This window comes from Dermacentor silvarum, chromosome 9 (genome assembly GCF_013339745.2).
Source record: "Dermacentor silvarum isolate Dsil-2018 chromosome 9, BIME_Dsil_1.4, whole genome shotgun sequence".
Taxonomy (NCBI): domain Eukaryota; kingdom Metazoa; phylum Arthropoda; class Arachnida; order Ixodida; family Ixodidae; genus Dermacentor; species Dermacentor silvarum.
In genome coordinates, this window is record NC_051162.1 from 107746196 (window position 1) to 107765489 (window position 19294).

The 19294-nt window shown below is 49.3% G+C and overlaps 1 protein-coding gene across 2 annotated transcripts in view; it reads left to right on the forward strand.

Annotated features, from left to right (window-relative positions):
• LOC119464079 (fibrous sheath CABYR-binding protein) overlaps positions 1-19294 on the forward strand; it is a 65864-nt gene that overhangs the window by 37747 nt on the left and 8823 nt on the right. Inside the window, exon 1 of one of the 2 annotated variants that reach the window (XM_037724907.2) lies at positions 10304-10507. The exons of the other annotated variant lie outside the window; for it this stretch is intronic. Coding sequence (XP_037580835.1) covers positions 10505-10507 — 3 coding nt within the window. The 5' untranslated portion in view covers positions 10304-10504. Of the gene's footprint in view, positions 1-10303; positions 10508-19294 lie in introns of those variants that run through there. 2 annotated transcript variants of the gene reach the window in all.

Genomic DNA, 19294 nt, shown 5'->3' on the forward strand with positions numbered 1-19294 from the left:
AGCGGCTATAATTAGTAGATTGAAATATGCGCCGTAAAATGATTAATTAAAAGTTAATTAGCGTAATTACGTTAATTATTCAATTAGGCGTTTTGATTTCTCGTGGAAGTAATGGCCGCCTCATCGAGTAGTTTAGATCAAGGATTATAATTGTGCTATCTGCCACAGGCAATTTTTAAAGATTTGGTACAGATAAAATTAAACACCCTGCATATACTGGTCGAGACCGTCTGCGATTGTTGCTGGCGGCGAAACGCGCATTTGTTTTGCCCTGACGGCCGCGGTGCCCTTGATATCGGTCGTCGGGCTGTGACTGGTTTGCATATCGCGTGCACAGGTGCGGCGCTCCTTATTGTTTGCGCTTTGTTCTCGTTCGTGTACTTGTGTGCATAGGCTTTCCCGGCATTATCTAACCAGCGGAATGCGCTCGCGCGCGACCGCGCCGCCCACTGTAGTTTCTTTTACGAAGCCCACAAGGGCATAAAATCTACCGCGGTAGTTCAGCCGCCTGTGAGATTACGATTACACGTCTATAAAATCTCTTGAGCTGTATTTTTTTGCCGGCCGGCTTCGTTTAGCAAACGCTTTGCGGTTCCGTTTGTTCTTTAATCTCGAAAAAAAAAAGCTATAGCAATTTGAATGCTCGCCTACCAGCGTTCAGCTGTCGCCAACCTAACTAGCTAAAAATAAATATTGTAATAAGAGTAAACCACCAGCGCTGCTGCGCACTTCGTTGTCTTTGGTGTTCCGTAAGCTGTGCCGCGTTTGCGGGCAGGTGTTGGTACCCAAGTGGACAGACTTCCGTGATCAGCTTGGGTACTCGAGTGGACAAGTTTCTGTAGCCAGCTTGTGTACCCAGTTGCGCAGTTTTTGGTGTGCAGGCTGCAGGTACCCATATACAGGTTTCGGTACCCAGGTTGGGTACCCATGTGGACAGATTCCGGTACCTAGCAGCAACGTTTTTAGATTAGGCTGCCTAGCAGGTTGAGGCGCCATGGCGTCTTGACACACTGGCTCGCTCCGTTCCTGATATCACTGCGGCTGCCACAGGACAGGGCAGTCAGGTGCACGCGCAGCGCTGTTATTTATCTTTTTTATATAAACAAGGTTACCATACCCAGCTTCATTGCTACGCGACATGATCAAATGTTGCTTTGTCGCGGACGTCACGGTAGTGTCGATGACGCCAGGTTCGGCACCTGTGAATACCTTTGGTAACAAATTAAAATACCTTATACTCACTTCCAAACTCACCTACTTGCTAAGCGTCATCTTCTGAAGTGGGAGAAGATTGTGCTAGTTTCTTTAACTTTGGCAGTCTCTTTCAGTATATTCCTTTAAAGCAGTCTTATTAATAACGCCGTCTGGTTTACTGTTTAGTGCAAATGCATTCCGCCTTAGGCACACCGTGTGCATTTTTGGGAAAGCGCGCGAACGCATCGCACTCACGTCCTTTTGTTAACGTTTCTTTTTTTTTTTTTCAATTGAATAAAACGCCTGATTGAGTTGGTCTTTTAGCTTTACCGAGGCACGCAGTTTTTCTTGTTTTTCCCACTGGTAAGCAGGCATATTGTCTCGGACAATGGTCCAAAAGGCGCGGCGTCCGCGGTAATGAGCTGGTTTATCGGGTATTCCCTTTGTTGAACTACTGGTGTTGCTGTTTTTTTCTTGTAGCTGCTATCTGGGACGGCGTTCACTTCCTTCAGTAGTCGGTGATTATGAGTCACCCAGATGTGGTTTTTTGCTTTTACTGGAGCTGTCTGATCATGTTTACGACTACGCGTCAGAAGCTACGCAGCAAAGTCATGTCGCTTCGTAGCCTTCTCAAAGCTAGCGAGAGCGTGCCGCCGTGTCCCACTCGGATTTTGATAGACGGAGCTAGTTAACGTATCGGGATGAGTGTCCATATGGTAAAGAGCTCCTTGAAGTATCCCATAAATACACGTACTAATGGTGAAAGAAGCGCCCAATTATACTCAGTCATAAATGAAGCAAGGCGACACCCTTCTCCGCTTCGTCCTGTTCAAAAATGTTTCAGGAAATTGTAACTAAAGCTTCGGTGTGCTGGAACATTGCTCTCTTGAATTAGCAGAAGTGTTACTTCTGCTTTTCTACTGCTTTCTTCTGCTTATTCTAATTGTTCTACATTCTTCTCTAGTCCAAATGTAGCACCGATGATTTCATTTGATGACGATGCACAATTCGCGATTCTAGCAAAATTTAGTTCTTCGACGGCAACGTACAGAAACGCATTTCCGTTTTATTGGTGTTTTCATCCAAATGACAGCTATTTCTCAGAGATTTGCACTCAACAACAGTATGAGCTAAAATGTGAACAAAATGCGATAGATTGTTCAAACTCCAGAGAAATCTTTAAACACTCCTTCTTGTACCAGGGAGTGCGTTATCGTCAGAAAAGAAATTGCGCTCCAATTTCCAATGTGAGCAAGCAGTTCTACAATTTTAACCTGGGCCGAAATGCAGAAAACGTTTGTGCCCTGTCAGCGTAAATTCAAACGCGAACAATCCCGACACCATTGCGTTGTTCCTTTTCCAGGTTCGCTGTATTTGTAACGGCGGCCTAATTCAGACTCCAAAAATGTACACTTGGGAGTCAGGACTACTCCATGCTCAGAAACAAATTACAGAGCGATAACACCTCGCACTTCCGTCTAATCACGCGTATAAGGCGTTCGTTCCGGTTCGCGTTTCAATTTATCCTGTTAAGCTGCACGTTGCTGAACCTCAGTCGGTCAGAAGTTAGTCCGCCGCCACGCTTTACCCCCATGGCGTAGGTGAACCTCGTGAGGTTTAAAGCCAAGGTTTAACCTCACGAATCAGTCACATATAACACGCGTGCCGTTATATGCAAATCTTCATCACGTCGCATGTGGAGTCGGACGTTGCACTGCCGCTGCTCGGCCAAGACCGACCCTTGTGCCAAAAAAGGGCATCATCAACAACTGACGTTACGTGTTCTTGAATTGCACCCAACTCCCACCAGCCTGGCCGACAGTTGGTAATGATTTCTTCACGCCGTCGGTCTGCCGAGTCTTCACAGGCGCTATAATTGGGAGCAACAGACGACCCTCTGTCTGCTCCCGACGAAAGCTGTCGGTATAATGCTCGGTATTGTTCCCCCTTTTATGGCCGGTCTGGCTCTGTACCGCCGCGTCCGCGTTCCTGGCTGTGCGTGCGGAATGCTTGATGTTAAGTTAGGTGTCGTAGACTTTACACGAGTGAATACGGTGTTTCTTTCGTTTTTTTTTTTTTTTTTTTTGCTTCTTTACTTCGAACACTTCTTTTTTTAAGTCTACAAGATTGCACTTCTTCACGAGCCGCACTTCTAGGTGCCGCATGCGTAATCAGGGAAATTGAATGAATAATGCGATACCGGTTATTTCGGTCTACGTGACACTTTTGAAATGTTTAAGAACCTAACTAGACTTTTACGGCGATTTACTTCAACTGTGCAATAAAATGTGCCCGTAAAGATTTAACTAAGGTAATTAATGCAGTTAGTTTAATGAGTGAATAAATTTGCTTCGATTTGTGGATTTGTAAGTGACGTCCGCCAGAGCAAATTAGTCATCAGCAGTGACGTAATTCTAGTGAACTTTGTAGGCTGTTTAGGTGTTCGAAGTAAAAAAAAACACTATATTATCGTAATGAATCAGGAACACCCTCAAACTCATTAAGAGTGGATAGTGTTCTTCATTGACCGGTGTCTCGGAAAACCCAAGTTGGCGTTCACAGAAGTCCTGGCGGTTCATCGTTCGTGGCTAACATAAAAGTGTTCTGTGAGCGAATTACTCTATGGGGGAGCTTTACTTCTACCCATGTTCGTTCGGTCAGGTTCGAATCCACGTATCACGAGTGGTCGTTGCCTGAAAACAAATGCAGTGTTCCCTCTATAATATTACTCACAGATGTAAGAGAAGAGCATAATACGGAAGGCAAACAACCTGTCGTTATTGAAGTACCGATTAATGCAGACGTGCCACTCCGAAAGTGCTAAACTAGGTATTGCTAAACAAGGTCTTGCGCTCACGAAAGTGTCACGTGGTACTTTCTTTTCGTTTCGCTGCAAGAAGCAAGGAGATTTAGCAATCTAACTTTTTCCATATTAGCATTCCACGTACTGTGTGATCCACTCTTAACGGTAACCGATTACTGCTGAGATATATGATGAAGGCCAGCCACTTATTTACGCGCTGATGCGTCTATGCCTAACAGCATCATATCAGCCACTTCCTCATGACCTAGTCGAAAAGATGTCGCAGTTAAAATGCACTCATGACAAAACTAGATGTTCCGCTTAACAGTTCTCATACTGCGCACAACTAAAACGAAGAGTATTGTCGCGCCATCAGGCAACTATACAGCGTACTGCACTCAAACGCAGCCGCGTAGTGTATACACATCCAGGCGGTCTTTGCCTGCTCGTAGAAAGTCACTGACACATCTCGTGCTCTTGACCCTCTCTCTCCCTCCCTCTCCCATTCTACCCCGTCGCGATTCTTGGTGCGTTATGCCACAGACGGTCCGCGGCGGGAAGCTATAATTGGGTGGTCGCCGCTGTCCCCCTTCCTCTTGCCTGTGCATGCATGGCGGCGTCGAGTCTGCACGCGCTGTTCGCCTCCCGTCCTGTCGCGGACGCCACATGGCTGCCGCTGGTCTGGGAATGGTGGGGGGGACTTCGAGCCGCGGCTGCTGTTGTTTTGCGCGCTCGCCCTCATAGGGGGCGCTCCCATCCACCCCACCCGCTGTACCGTTCTCTCTCTCTCTCCCTCGGTCGGCTCACGATAGGCGCCACCCGGCGCTGTGACGCACCGTGTAGGCTTCTGGTGCGGCGCTGCTCTTGTGCACTCAGGTGCCGTTATGTACACAATGCCACCCCCCCCCCCCCCCGCCCTATAGTTGAAGGCGATAAGGTTTCTATAGTCCGTAGCAGCATTGCCGTGGAACGATACGCAGGGCTACGCCCTCCTGTTTGACACGTATGCCTCTTCGGTATGCCGTGCGACAAAATGTACATACCTTATAGCAGACGACGGGGGATGCGGCTGAGAGATGACGGAGCAGACGGCGTGTGCGGGTGAACGCCTGGATCGCGTACTCCAGCGGGATTCTTAAGCGTGACACGTCTGGAGGGCACGAATTTTCAAAGCTACGGCATTTACCTTAAGAGTTTCAACGGGCTTCGTGGTAATAATACCCTCGCAACTTATGGGACAGTATACTGAAAGCACAGTGTACCTACCTACCTACAGTATAGACATCCGGGTTGCGGCATTCGGAATGTAATAGACCAGAAAATAATATATTCGAAAGCATGCCTCGGTACCTATTTGGGAAACGTGAATAGGGCAGGATTTGAAGTCCACGTTGGGTTGAGTGTGTGTAACGTTGTTCCGTGGCACGATCTCTGTATTGGGCCGGTGCTCATTGCGGAATTGTCCTTATGACGCGTTCGTGCACCACATTACGCACATTTGCATTCATTACTTCATTCGTGCGTGCATAGCGTTCGCCGCGCCATCTGTCGATGACACCTCGCGCTGCTTTACCGAGTGTTGCACCAAAGTCGGACACGTACTTACCAGACCCCCTTAACATTTGAAAGTTCATTGCGCTCGTCTGCGTGAGCTGGCGGACAGTGACACATGGAAGCCGGGTGCGTGGGCGTAGATATGCTAATACGCGTACGCACTAGGTGGAACGATTTGCTTCTACAGCTCTAGAAATTGCTATGGTGCCTCAAGCTTGTTCCGGATAACTTACGTAATGCTCTTGGCGACTGCCAGCCTCTCGGACATTAGACTCCGACATCACAATCTCTGATGGTCGCAGCACACTTGCGTCTGAATTCACGCCTTGTGCTGCCTGATGTACTCGACCTGTAGTCGGCGCATTGCTCGCTGCGAAAGCGTCTCTATAACGTTGTCGCAAGCCTCAGGACCTTTGACACCTTTAACTATAGCTTTGGACGTATGATCGTGCACTCATGTCTCCCACGGTGTCACGCAAAGCAGGAGCCAAAAATCAGTGCGTTGACAACCAGCAACCGGGACTGATGATTAATGGCCTTCCCTTACCACGAAATACCGTTTATTTCTTTGCGTTCGGCTCGCGCAGTTATCAGCACATCCTCGTCGTCTGTCTTATAGCGTACAATGTAGGCTGCAGCAAAATGTCTAGTTTAGGTTGGGTCATCTTTTCATTAATTTTCATTTGGACTACATGCAGCCCTGCGGCCAGGATAACATGTTCAGTTTCCATTGGGGCCATCATAACCCGCTACATACTTCTTCTGCTTACTGTTGATCATGTAATTCTGATCACGTAATGTTGATCTATAATCTGCATATTGTAGCAGTTGACTTGATCGATAATTATTAGTATTTCTTGGCGTTTTACTAGATATATACTAACCACACTTGTACTCGGTTATGTGCACTCTCTGCTACGATTTATTGTGAGGTTTGCCAATGGTAAATAAATAAAATAAATCAAGTATCTTCGTTAAACAGAAGGGGGGCGCCTAGCTTCCGTGCCGCTGCACGCAACTATTAGCATAATTGTCTGCTTGAAAAAAACACGACCACACAAGGACATATTGACATGACTGTGTGGTTGACAGCATGGTTGACACATTGGCAGGATGGTGTAGTTTTTCTTTTTTCTTGCGGAGACAATTATACTAACAGACATGCACCAACTTTCCCGCCAAGTACTTGTGCACGGAACTAGCCGGGTTGATTGCGTAGGGGGAGAGCGGTCAGTGGCACCGCGCAGTGCCAAGCCTGGTTAGGCTCCTGGGTCTGGGTTCCTGAGCCATGCGGGGCGGATGCCGTTTCCAGGCGGGGTTCTCAAACAAAGGGGGAGGGGGGGGGGAGTATTTGGTTGTTACGATGAAAAAGCACAACGAGGGGGCGAAACAGACAAAAGAAGCGATCCGGCTGGCGTTTGTGTCGACCTTGGGTATCCCTGCTGTTGCATATGGCGGAAGAAAAGGGCTCCCCACCGACTATGATGGAGGGGTGAGCGCGGGCGGAAGTGACGTCACGTTTCAGTGGCTTCCACCAATGCCATGACGCGGGGTCCTTCCTGCTTGTGTCTGCTGCGCGACGGGAAAGCTCGTCGTGAACCCCATTTGTTTCCATATGCGCTGCCTTTTTTTATTTATTTAATTAATCACAAGGACTGCCTGGTGAGGGTCTATATAACAGTTAAGTCGCGGCTTTTGATGACGAGCACGTAGAACGTCGACGCGTTCCGCACGATGGGTTCCTTCATTCATATATATATTTTCATCCACGTATGCGAGCAGCAATTAGCTTTGCCCGCGTCTCTCTCTCTCGCTCTCTTAGTTGCTAAGTTGAGCTTAATGACCACAAGCCATTTGTCATCACTCCGTCACTGACTGAACACGCGTCGTTTCCTTTTTTTTTTTTTTTTTTTGTGTGAGCGGCAGGATACGCTATTTCTGCCGCATATGTCTAGGTGAGCGTTTTCCCTTCATCACGTCGCCTCCACATCAGTTTCTGTGTAAACAGGGCTTGAAATGTGGCTTAACTATGGACGCGACGTGGCCATCGCATTCCCTTGTATTATTCGGGCTCGTTTCGTCCCAATAACTGAAGTTGTTGCTGTTTCATAGGAACAGTCGGCTATAGATTCATATTCAAATCTGCATTCGCAACGTGAAAATTTACTAAAAGGTGGACACGCGCCGTGGACTGCTAAAGCGCCATACGTGTTAAAGCAGCCCTTGTTTGTGGGTGACTTCATTACCACTCGGCTTCAACACTTTACTTTTAGGACATGTGCCTAAAAGTGAACAAATAGTTACAATTTGCGACACTTCGTTAACTGCAATTGCAGTTCGTCGCGCGAGTAATGTGCGCCCCTTCGAGTAATACAGCTGGTGCTACGTAAATCGCGCGGTCTGCCACTGGCGAGCTTGAATAAGTGTTTCCACTGAAATGGAAAAGAAATCACGCGCTATATAGTTGCAGCCGACTAATCTCCACGCTGTGTACGGTTTATAGCTCTGAATGTCGTCCCCGTTTAATGTCTGTCTCCCGCATTATGTCACACGCCTGAAAGTTCCCAGCGCTGTATCACAGACGGTCGCTTACACCAGTTGCCTTGAGGAAACGCAGCAGCGCTTTTCATTACGTTCGCGACTACGGTGCACATCAAAACGTTTCACTTGCTATAAAAGTATCTATCCACCCAAAATGTAGTACGAAACTGCAAAGGAAAGTTAACCAATACGGATTTTCTTGGAAAGGTTCGCAGTTGAAGACGAATTTGTCCCGGTGTGCTTTTCTATGCGCCGTCAAATTCCGCCATGTTGTCGAACTCCGCCACCTTGGCGTTTTTGAGCCAATCAGATAGCCGTACCAGGCGCTGTTAGCCAATCAGAACTGACAAGATGGCGGATTCGACAATATAGCGGAATTTGACAGTGTCCAATGAACAAGCACCCCTGGTGCAGATATCGAAGCCAGGACCCAATGTATTTGCGGGGCAGTCCATCTGCTACTCGACCCAATCAGCAGACCAGTGGATATCGCATGGCGATGCCTAATTAATGCACAGCTCGAATCAAAGGGACGCCGAGTGTGGCAAATCATTTCGGCTCGCAAGGTGTATAGGAAGTTTCGCGAAATGGATTGTCATCCGCCCAGGAGTGGGGCATGAAGGCACGAAACTACGGACTCCCATACGGCTTCTGATAATACTATCTCTTAATCTCAGCATCGTTTCCTGTAATCACCAACCATGGTTCCACATCAAGCAAAATTGCAACAAATTGTTCATCCTTATTTCTGGGCATGTAGCAGTACACTCGTACAAAGAAAAAAAGTATAGAATGAAATGCCATGTAAGTTCAATTTTAATTGAGATTAATTAATCACTCATTGCTTTGTTGGAACTTCGCTCCGACATATGAAAAAAAAAAACGCAACTGTGTGTTTCTTGCGTGAAATTTGCTGCGGCTACGTAACCATTTCGAGGCATCAAATATGAAGCGAAGCATTTGGGCATGATACGGTTTAACCACTTCCTCCATTGCAGGATAGCCAACCGAGCTCATTTTTATGGTCAACCAGGAATAACGAAGACAACCAGTTAGTCTTCGATTTATCCTATTCTACGTTGTCGCACGCTCGAGATTTGCGAGAAAAAAAAAAATCTGGTGTTGCCGTTCGCGCAACTAACGGCTTTTGCTCGCGTTGAGCAATGCAAGGCCTTATCTGTCAGTGACTCCCGCTGACGCGCATAAAATGCCCCGCCGGCCTAGTTCATGATCAGGAGGCCACGGCCTTCTCAGTCGCGTCAGGCGCATCCAATTAATATGATTGTTTGACAATGACTGACTTTTGTCCCGGACACGTAATGATGCAGAGGAGTACTGTCAGGGAATCGCTGAGGGCGGGAGAGGGTAGGTGTTGCTTTTTGTTGTCTGAAGATCTGCACACTGCGCTGAATTATCCGGAGCCTACGATCTATACGGAGTCTTTCATAGCCCGTCTGTTTTGTTTTGGGGCGTTACACCCTGCGCATCAGAGTGGTTATCTACGGTAAATGACGTGGTGGGATGCGCACGATGGATAGTTTTGGGGGCGGGACGCACGGTTTAATCTTTCATCTTATCCGCATCGTCCAAGTGACGTGCAGTCGGCCGCAAAAGTTTACGGACCATGAGTTGAGGGAAAATGCGAACGTGGGCTCTGTTAATTCATGTCGCTTCTAATTTAATGGGTCACTATGCAGGTCCCAATCGTTGCTTCACACTGAAATATTGCATTCGATGTTTTAGGCCAGGCTTCGCGGGAATGCGTCCCCCCCCCCCCCCCCTCGAGTCACGTGTTCTGTAAACTTTAGTCGCTGAGTGTGCATGAATGAAGTGACCGTGTGATAGCTCCTTTTTATTATTATGCTTTGCAATCTACTGGGCAGATATCCCAAGTAGCAGAAAACGATTGGCGCCGCGATGGGAACCGGGGGGGGGGGGGGGGGGGGGGGGTGCAGCAGGTATGGTGATAAACAAAATACCTCGTGATAATGACCCACACCAACTGCGTCGTGGTCTCGACTCTTGCTTGTTTGCTTCCCGCCGCTTTTCTACCCTTTCCCCACCGCGTTAGCACCGAGAAGGTACGCCTACGTCAGGCAATGCGCGCGTTCCCATTGGCCCGTTGGCGGGCGGGTCTCCCTTTCCCTCTCCGCCATCATCGCGAGCTCCCCGGGTGTCCCGAGCCTTAAAACGGGGGCCCGCTGCGGTTTCGTTTGCCAGTCAGACGCCCGCTCGCATCTCGTCGGCATCCGTCTTTTTTGACTTTGTGTGCGACCGGCCGTGCATCTGTCGATCTTTTCGGAGCACCCCGCCCGTCTTCGAGAGCGACAGAGAGAGAGCGTCGTTGGGTGGGCCGCCGTCCGTTTTTTTCTGCCGCTGTGAACTGCGCGTAGCCAATCTTGCGAATACGCAATGGTGGGTACCGTTCTCTCTCGTGTGTGTGTTCGTCCTGTCTACAAAGTGTTCTTTTGCGTCTGTGTGTGCTCGCTTTTTTTCCATAGCTCCATAACGTACTTGCCGGTGCTTTCTAAATCACACTCATAGTAAAGCGGTGTGCTAACTTGATAAGGCGGCTAATGCTCCCGTCGGCATCAACCGTAAAGCAGCGTGCTTACCGTTGTCACCTATTCGCGCATGAGAGCATCGACGCCTGTGTAGTTAGCATGGTTGCGTTGTCTTGATTTCGGGTGGTTTTTTACATTAGTACGGTAGTCTTACGTTAAGCGTAGTACGTTAGTCGCTTCGCAGCACGAGTGTTCATGAGGGGCAGCGTATGCACCCTTTGAGGCTTATGGCCCACAACGATGACAGTCTGCCTTGCTTGCCTTTCCTTTCTTGAAAACTCGGCGCATCGCTACTTGCCTGTCGAGAATGCAATGTCAGGCTTACACGCATGCCCCAAAGGGTGCAAGCTTTTTTTTATTTTTGAAGAATGTAGCAGGCCTCCTCCATTTTTGTCACTGTGAATCACGCGTACAGTCCTTACCGTTACGAACTTTGGTTGCATTACGCCTATAAATGGGGTGACTCTCCCGTTAGTTTCGTTTTCTTTCTCCGTGGGTCGAATATGTTCCTCTTTAGCATGGGTTGCTTGTATGGGGAAGGGCAGTGTTCATTTTCTAGCTGCATTAAGTGATGGGGTGCAATAAGTCTTCTAGCCCTGTTCTCGACTGACCACTTTCGGAGATACGTGAATTGCGGGCGCTTGTTCGCGAGCACTCCGACCGTGCCATGAAGTGGATAAACAGCTTTAAAGCCATATTAGCATAATCTTGACTGTAGTGATCACGCTTCCGTATCAATAAAGCTCGCTTATGCTGGCAGTAACGCTTAGTTGCTCCTTGAAATTTTTTTTTTAATCGTTGTGTGCGGCGCTTCGCCAGAGCAGGCGACCCTGTTCCGACGCAGTCGAGTCAATGCGACGTAAATAACGATGACGGCGCACGTGTGCATACCCTTTCGTCCCGCCCACTTCCGCTAGCGTGTCCAATCAATGCTTATTCCCGTCTCCAAAAAATTGGTCGATCGGTAGTAACGGTCCCCCCCCCCCCCCCCCCCCCCGAATACATCCACTTCCGTAAATATGCCGAATTATGTTCGGCGCTTCGCAATATACTATATAGTTCTGCCATTACGTCGAGGAAACAAAAGCTTACGTCAACAACGTCGACATTACAACGGGTGTCGTACCTTATTTTCCCCCCCCCCCCCCCCAACAATGCGTAGGCGACCTTGACCGCGTCACGCTCTCGATGCACACGGCCCTCGAATCTGTCAGTCAGCTCTTTTCAGAAGTGGGGGCGGCGTCCGGTTCGTTCGCGCGTTTGTCGTCGCATCAGTTGGCAGACGAGCCGACACGACGCGTGCGTGACAAGCGTCGTCGCTCTGTCGAGCAGCGTATCGGTTTTGCGCGATGGTCGCGTGCGTCACAACGAGTACCGTATGAACGCGCCTGTTGGCCGCACGCCCATTGTTGGGGCTGTGAACGTTTACGAGTACTTCCCATTTTTGCAGCGAAGCTCAATTTGCCTACTTTCCCCCGGGGTTTCGTGTGTCTTGCCGCGCTTACGTTGACACGATCGCGGAGGCTGTGTAATCGAAGCTGGTTACGTGGTGATTCGTGACGGGCGCCGATCCCGGAGGCAATTCAAACAAAGGCGAGAATATGCCTATTTTGATGATGCTATCGCTTATTAATGTCAGGTGTAATGCGGTAGCATTACAGTAGCTCATTTGTAGCACGTGGACGCAGTGGAAGCAGTTACTTTAGCGTGGAGAAATTTGGATAAAAGCACTGGGCCATAGTGGCACTTGTTCTAAACGTCACTACGGCGTGCCTCGTAATCAGATCGTGTTTTTTTTGGGCACCTAAAACCCCTAACGATCTGATTACGAGGCACGCACATGTGATGTATTTTTCGATTCCGGATAGAATATGCTATTTGCTGGGAAAGCAAAAATGAATTTCGTGCACTATTTTACCGAATAAATTGAGAGTTAAAGGGTTAACACACCCGCAGTGCTGTGTAGTCAGTAATAGTCAATTACGTCAGTGTTTTTCGAAGACGCATAAATTGAAGCACCGTTTACTGCGGCAGGGCAGCCTCGGTTCTCTGCCCCTAGCAAATGTCTCTGCGGCTCGGGTGTTTAGTACTTCGTCTTGCACATGGGACGCTTGCCAGGTATGAGTGGGTTTACTTTTGGAAACGGCGGCGTCCGCAAGGCGTCCCGGCCATTCGTGCCCTTGACAGGCCTGTGCTGTTGCCGTTGTTGTGCTCCTGTCTTGCTCTTCGTCGCAAGGCGGCGGCGCTTGTTTCTTTGCTGCTGTAAGACAGCCGTGTGACACTTCGGGAAGTGTACGCCCAAACGGCTTTCGACACTAATGGCACGCGTAAATGTTCCGCGAGACGAAATGGTTCAACGGGGAGCTACTTGTTGCGTATTAAAGCGACACTAAAGAGCAACACTTACTAAATTTAGACTTTCAAATCTCAAAGATGCATTGCCTTCACTGAACGGAGTAAGGTTCGTTAGTAGTTTCACTTTCACTTTTTTTTCTTGAATTTCGCGCCGAAACCTGAGCGGTGTTACGTCAGTGAGACGTCACGTATAGGTTTTTTGGGCGGATGGGGGGCGGGGCGCACAGTTATAGAATTTTGCTAGGTTGAGTGTTTCCATTCAATTGAAGTGCAGGACTCCCTTATCGATAACGACACATAAAACTAGACCCATATGTGCGTTGTCATTATCCATGACGTCACGGCAACCTGGTCATGTGATACAAACGTCACATATCCGCCCGTATTTTTTTTTTAGCTTACCGCGGTTCTTTTCACCCTAATAGTGGCCGTTATGCTGTTGCACAAGCAGAACTAATTGACTTGTTCATCACGTCCATAACGTAATTATCTCGAGACAACCTCATCTACACAAACTAAACGCCGTATTATCTCAAGTTATGGCGGTGTAATATAGCTTGACGTCACGCATCTAATTACCTAATTATGACGTCAAACAGCTAATTAGCATAAAATAAGTTTGCTTTTGCATATACACGCCACGAGTAATCGTTGCATAAAACCGAATTTGGTGTTCCATCTTGCAGTGCTCAACTCTACAGCATCCGTCATGATTAACCTGAGCAAGCAAGCCTCGATCGCTCTTTTACGTCTCCTGCGAAGGCGCTGATGATTCCTGGTTGGGGGTGCCTTGAATGTACTAGCTGAATTTTTTTTTTTTTTTTTCAAAGCATTCTGCTTGCTCCCTACGACCCGCGTTTTTAACATGTGTTCATCGTTCGGGTTAAGTCTGACGGCGACTGCACGTGCCTGTGCTCTTCGGTTATTCTGAGTCGCACCACAGCAGACGCGCATCTCCAGGCTCTCCGTGCTTGTGGTCTTGACTAAAATAGTTTTCCCTCTCTCTCCCAACCACGCGAGACGGGCGCGCACGACTTAATCACGTTTCGTGGTGGTAAATGTGTGATGCGCGTTTACGGGCCCGAGGTCGCGGCGGCATTCTTCGCTAGTCTGCAGCACCTTCGGTCCTTAGGCCTTTTTTTTTTCTTTTTGTTCGTTAGTTTCCGTGGAATTGTAGCATAGCGAGACCGACAAAAAAGCGTTGCCCCTTCTCGAGAGCAAGTGAGACGGGGGGGATAGACGCGGAACACGACTGACCTTGCCTCGCGTTCTCCTCAAATCTCGTAAAAGGACTTCACTAATGGTTCTGACACGCCGCTCTGCGCTGGCGTCTGCACGTCTGTGCCGACGGTATACCAGACGACGACGACGGCGTCGTCGTGGCATTTCATCGCCCTCTGTCGCCGCATAGTCGACGTGTGGAGTCCCCGTTATCGTAACCATTTGGCGGGTCAATGTTCCATCCGAGCCAGGAAGCCGGCGAGCACCCCCTCCCCCCCCCCCCTCCCTCTCGTCTTGCAAGTGGAACCTTCTCCGGTTCTCCCCATTCTCTTGGATGTCATGGCGGATGTGGGCGCTTCGAGGAGTGAATAGATCGACTCGCCGCCCCCCGGCGCTGAACCATGAGAGAGCGCCAAGACATCGGGCGGTATCGAAATTCAGTGCGGGCTGCCGGACGTCCTACGGAATTGCATATCTGGCTGGAAAGACAAGTGTCGTGGTGCGCGCATATGTATTCCATGCTGGCACTACTGTTTTCTACGCGCACCACGGGATGACATCCGAGGCATCCGTTCTTGATTCTGGCGCTGCCCTTCCACGGGTTCCTGTTCTTCGCGTCAGCCGTTTTCCCGTCGCTTTTGCCGTATACATATCGTAGCTTTCGCTGTCGACTTGCTCAAGTCAACTTTCTGCGCGACTATTGACCACCGTACGAATGTTTCCTAACTCTCCCCGTCCCGAAGGTCCAAGACGTTACGGTAGGGCGCTCCCCGTACGCGTCGACCTTGCTCGTTGTTTGGCTTGTGTCGTCACAATCTCGCTTCCTCTGGCGCGTCCCTTGTTTTGACGACTCGCGCCTCCGGTCCACCAAGCTGACTGCGTGCGCGTCAGCGGACGATAGATGGCGCAAGCGCCCTGTGTCGTCACACGACCCCGCACGTGCTTGTTTGTCGCATTCCGTGCACTTCTGTTTGCCTGAAATAGCTTGTCGATTTCCTTTACTTTTTCTGCCTTAGTCATGCTTACTGGCACGCCCTTTGTGGCAAAAGAACCAGCTGATATTGTTATCTTACCTTTACCAACAGTCACTAGCAGCTTTTCCGTCTTGTGCTCGAAGATATGTAGAAAGGACGACTATACCGCTTGTTTCGATGGGCGACGCAATGCTCGCGATGGCTTCAGCCGTGGTGATTCTCTCGCGAAAGCATCTCCTCGAACCACTAGGAAGGGGTCACTCAGTAGATGCTTCTGCCAAATTCAGGATTTGAACTTTGTCTTTTACGCGAACAAGGGAACAGTCAGCACTCCGGCAGGCTCCGGTAGCGGCTACATTGCACGTGCCGAAAGTTAACGTGTAGTTCGAAATCGTAGAACACACCTGTGATGCTTGATGATCGAGGCGAAACGCACTCGTCCAACTGCTCAACTCAAAATCATAGCCACTGTTTTCGCTTCGTTGTCGCTGCCCTTGCAAGGTCCGGACGTGTCATATCAAAAGCAGACGTGCAAAATTTCCATACGATAGCAACTAATAGAACAACTCGTTCTTCTCACCCTGTCTTACTAAGTCCTGTCGTCTTAAGTTTCCTGTAACTCAGCTTAGCTGGACAACTTCATGTGGATTCATACGTATTATCAAAAGCAGGCTTGCAAAACAAGGACACAACACCGCTATCCGTTTAGCTGCTATTGTATCCGTGTTTTGTTAGTCTCAAACTGGAACAGACGTTTCGGAACTGCCGTTTCGCTCTCCGTCCGATTCCCGGGAAATCCGACGGCGCTGTCTCGTCGTCGTTGACTGCCTTGGCCCAAAGAAAAGGAGGGGAAGGAAGTTCAACACTCGCATGGCACTCGTTACGTGCCGATGACGCGTCGTATGCGTCGACGACCCTCTGCCCCTGGCGACGTTATAGTGTACAAGTCGCCTGGAAATAGACGTCGTCGTCGTAGCGCCCTGACCCCGAGCCCTTGACAGACAGAGCTCGCCCGCTCTTCTCTGAGAAGAGGGGGCGGGCGGGGCGGGCGTCGTCTTTCCTTTCATGGACGAGACGGGGCCGGGACGGCTGGCCTGCGTCTCATCGTGTGCCCCCCTTTGGGCTGCAGTTCCCCCGAATCGGCGCCTCCCGGACGGGTGCGGTTTATTCTAGGCCTCGTTTCCGAGCATTCTTTCTTCGCTGGGGCTATGAGCGCTGCCCGGCCGATCGTCATCCGTCGCGTGCATCCGGTGGCGGTGGCGACTCGGAAGTTGTGTGCGCGTTATCTGTCACGATGTCTATGTATACGAGAGCGCGAAATGAAACTTCGAGCGTTTACGGGACACGAGATCTGAGAAAAAAGAACATCCGCGCAGTCTCACAACGCAGCCTAGTATTCGTATTTGCAGCCTCTACCAGGTATATGTGAACGACATTGTGATGTTCGGTTTTACTGACTACCGATACAGGCTGCTCGGAAATTGAACCTTTTCCGGGATACCGTGGTCCGTGAACTTTTGTGGTGGACTGTATACGTGTCCAAACTTTCGATCGTTGTACCAGCCCTGCAGCACGTAGACGTTCGTGCCGAATTTAGTCAACCCAACTATGGCACCCAAAACGTGCGACACTGCCATTCTTGCCTGAAGGTTAGAGGTGTTTACCAACTGTTTGCGAATGCAGCTGCAAGGGACGCTGCAGATTCACCGATCTCGCATTCCTTACTTGTCCCCTCTGACTGTATACACAGTTGTGCCTTCGAATGTCGCAGCATGCACCAGCGGCTTCGTGTATATGTGTACAAACGTTGCGGTTGTACAAACTTCTGTAACTTATTGAAAACGTTAAGGAATCGCGAATTTCAGATGTACGTTGATTCTCGGCGCGGTAGCTTCGTTGCATTAGGCGCACCTCTGCTATTTGCCCCTTATTTCTGTGTTCATAATTGCGTTTGGCACCCTTAACGACACCCATGTTCGCCGTTCTATAGATACCGGCAATGCAAAAGTGCCACAGCTACCCTCTCTCTCATCGCCAGCTGCGTGGCCCATACAATTTGTTAAAGAAATCTTGCGTTATTTTGTCACCTTCGATAGACTTGATGTTACATTCAATTGAATATCAAGCACGATCCTTGCTAACGTGTTCCGCGCATCGATGTGCCCGTTGCTTTTGGAACTATAGTCTCTCTAGATGTACACGGCTGAACCACTTCGCAACGCCGCTAGTTCTGTTTGTGCTTGAGTTCAAGATGCGAAGCCGTTGCACGATCTTTCGCTGCCCCTTTGCAACGTAGTCCTCGTTGATGAAATACAACATTCACACGGGGCCTTTCCGATGGAGGCTGGATGCGAAAAAAAAAAAAAAAAACGACGTTCGTTTACCGTGTTTCTTGTGCACGTTACGGGAACCTATGCGATCACAATTTACGCGGAGTTATCCGCGTGGCGTCTTCCATCACGCTTGTAGATTTCCCAAGTCGTCTATTACTTTCTCCTTTCGGTGGCTGCTTGCAGCTTATAGCCCTGTTCCGCTTGTCAGAGGTCGTTTAATCGCGTCATCGCACTCAACATCAACTTTTCCCTGCTCATGTATCAGCCAGTCCGTTGCCCGTCAATTTAGTTCCTGGCGCTCTCTGCGCCAGATCGTTAACCACGCCCAACCTCAGCAGCCGCATATCGCGAGGCCGCGGTCACATCCAAGTGCCGCAACCGCGTCTCAGTATCACGGGACTCGGCGGCATGAAAAGGCTCATCTTGTGCACGGCTATGTATAACCTTGCTTCCTGGTCTCTTGGGACAGGAACCCTGGTCTCTGCCAGCATCTATTTAGGTGCGCCTGTCAACATGGCCTTGCGTCACGCATTACGCCTCCGCATGCGAAGAGCACGTCCAACATTTTTTCTTCTTGCGGCAAACATGTTTCCCAGAACTCGCTCAAGTCCGGCATGTGATGTCACCGTGCCCCGCTTTCCAACTGGCTGTCACGTGTTCCCTGCAGAACGCTAGATTCCGCAGTTACATAATGACGGCTGCGAGGCTACCGTTTCAAAATCCGACCATTTTTTTTTCCCTGTCCCTAACTTCGCAAGTTAGAGGTGCATTGCAGTGGAGTGCGGCAAGTTGGGAAGGCTGGTTACAGTTGCATGGTGACAGATGAACAGTGGGAACAGCGCATAATGCACCTTTCTTTGTGTGCACTTACTGGACAGTGAAATGGCGTGCCTGAACGCTAAACTTTTGCTATGACCTTTTTTTTTTTTTTCGAGGTGATTTCCGTTTATCCCGGTAACGGTCATACTGCTTATTGTCAGTTGCCTTAAAATCGGCACCTATAGGCTATGCAACGCGGTATATGGTTCATCGTTTTTTTTTTTTCTTAGTGTTGGCCTATCGCTTTTGCTCCGATTTTCTTATGCCGGATCGCCGAGATAAGCTGGATTCGCTCGTATTTCTGAATAAACCCTAGCTTTAAGTCAACAACTCTTGTTACTTTCGTTGCTTCTCCAAGTCAACGTCCTTCGAGCTGATATGACCACCTGGGGTTCTTTAGTGCACGTTGAAGAACCCCAGGTGGTCAACATTAATCCGGATCCCTCCACTACGGCGTACCTCATAATCAGAACTGGTTTTGGCACGTAAAATCCCAGGAAGATATCTATTCGTCACCGTGCATTGCAGTCCCCGGACGCGATGCATTGCTTTCACAAAAAAAGAAAAAAAAAATCGACTCCGTCTGGCCAATTGCGTACAGTGCGGTGAAACCTAAGGCTTCCGCCAGCCAATCCGTAGCGAGAGCCGGCTGCGTGTCCCAGAGGTCTCGCCCATTGTGCGCTCCTAATCCTTCCGTGGAGCCGGCCATTCAGCTATCGTTGCGTCGGGGACGATTACAGGTGGACGTGACCTGTAACATGGCCCTTCCCGTTCCCTTTTCTGATTGGTAACTTGTGTATTTGTGTACATGTAATTTGTACACGTTATGTCAAATAAACTGACTTTGGCTTTGGCTGACGAGAGTTGCTGAGATAGACAATATTGCCGTTTTCATGCGAACACCGTAGAGCGCTGCGACAGCGTTTTCGTTACCAA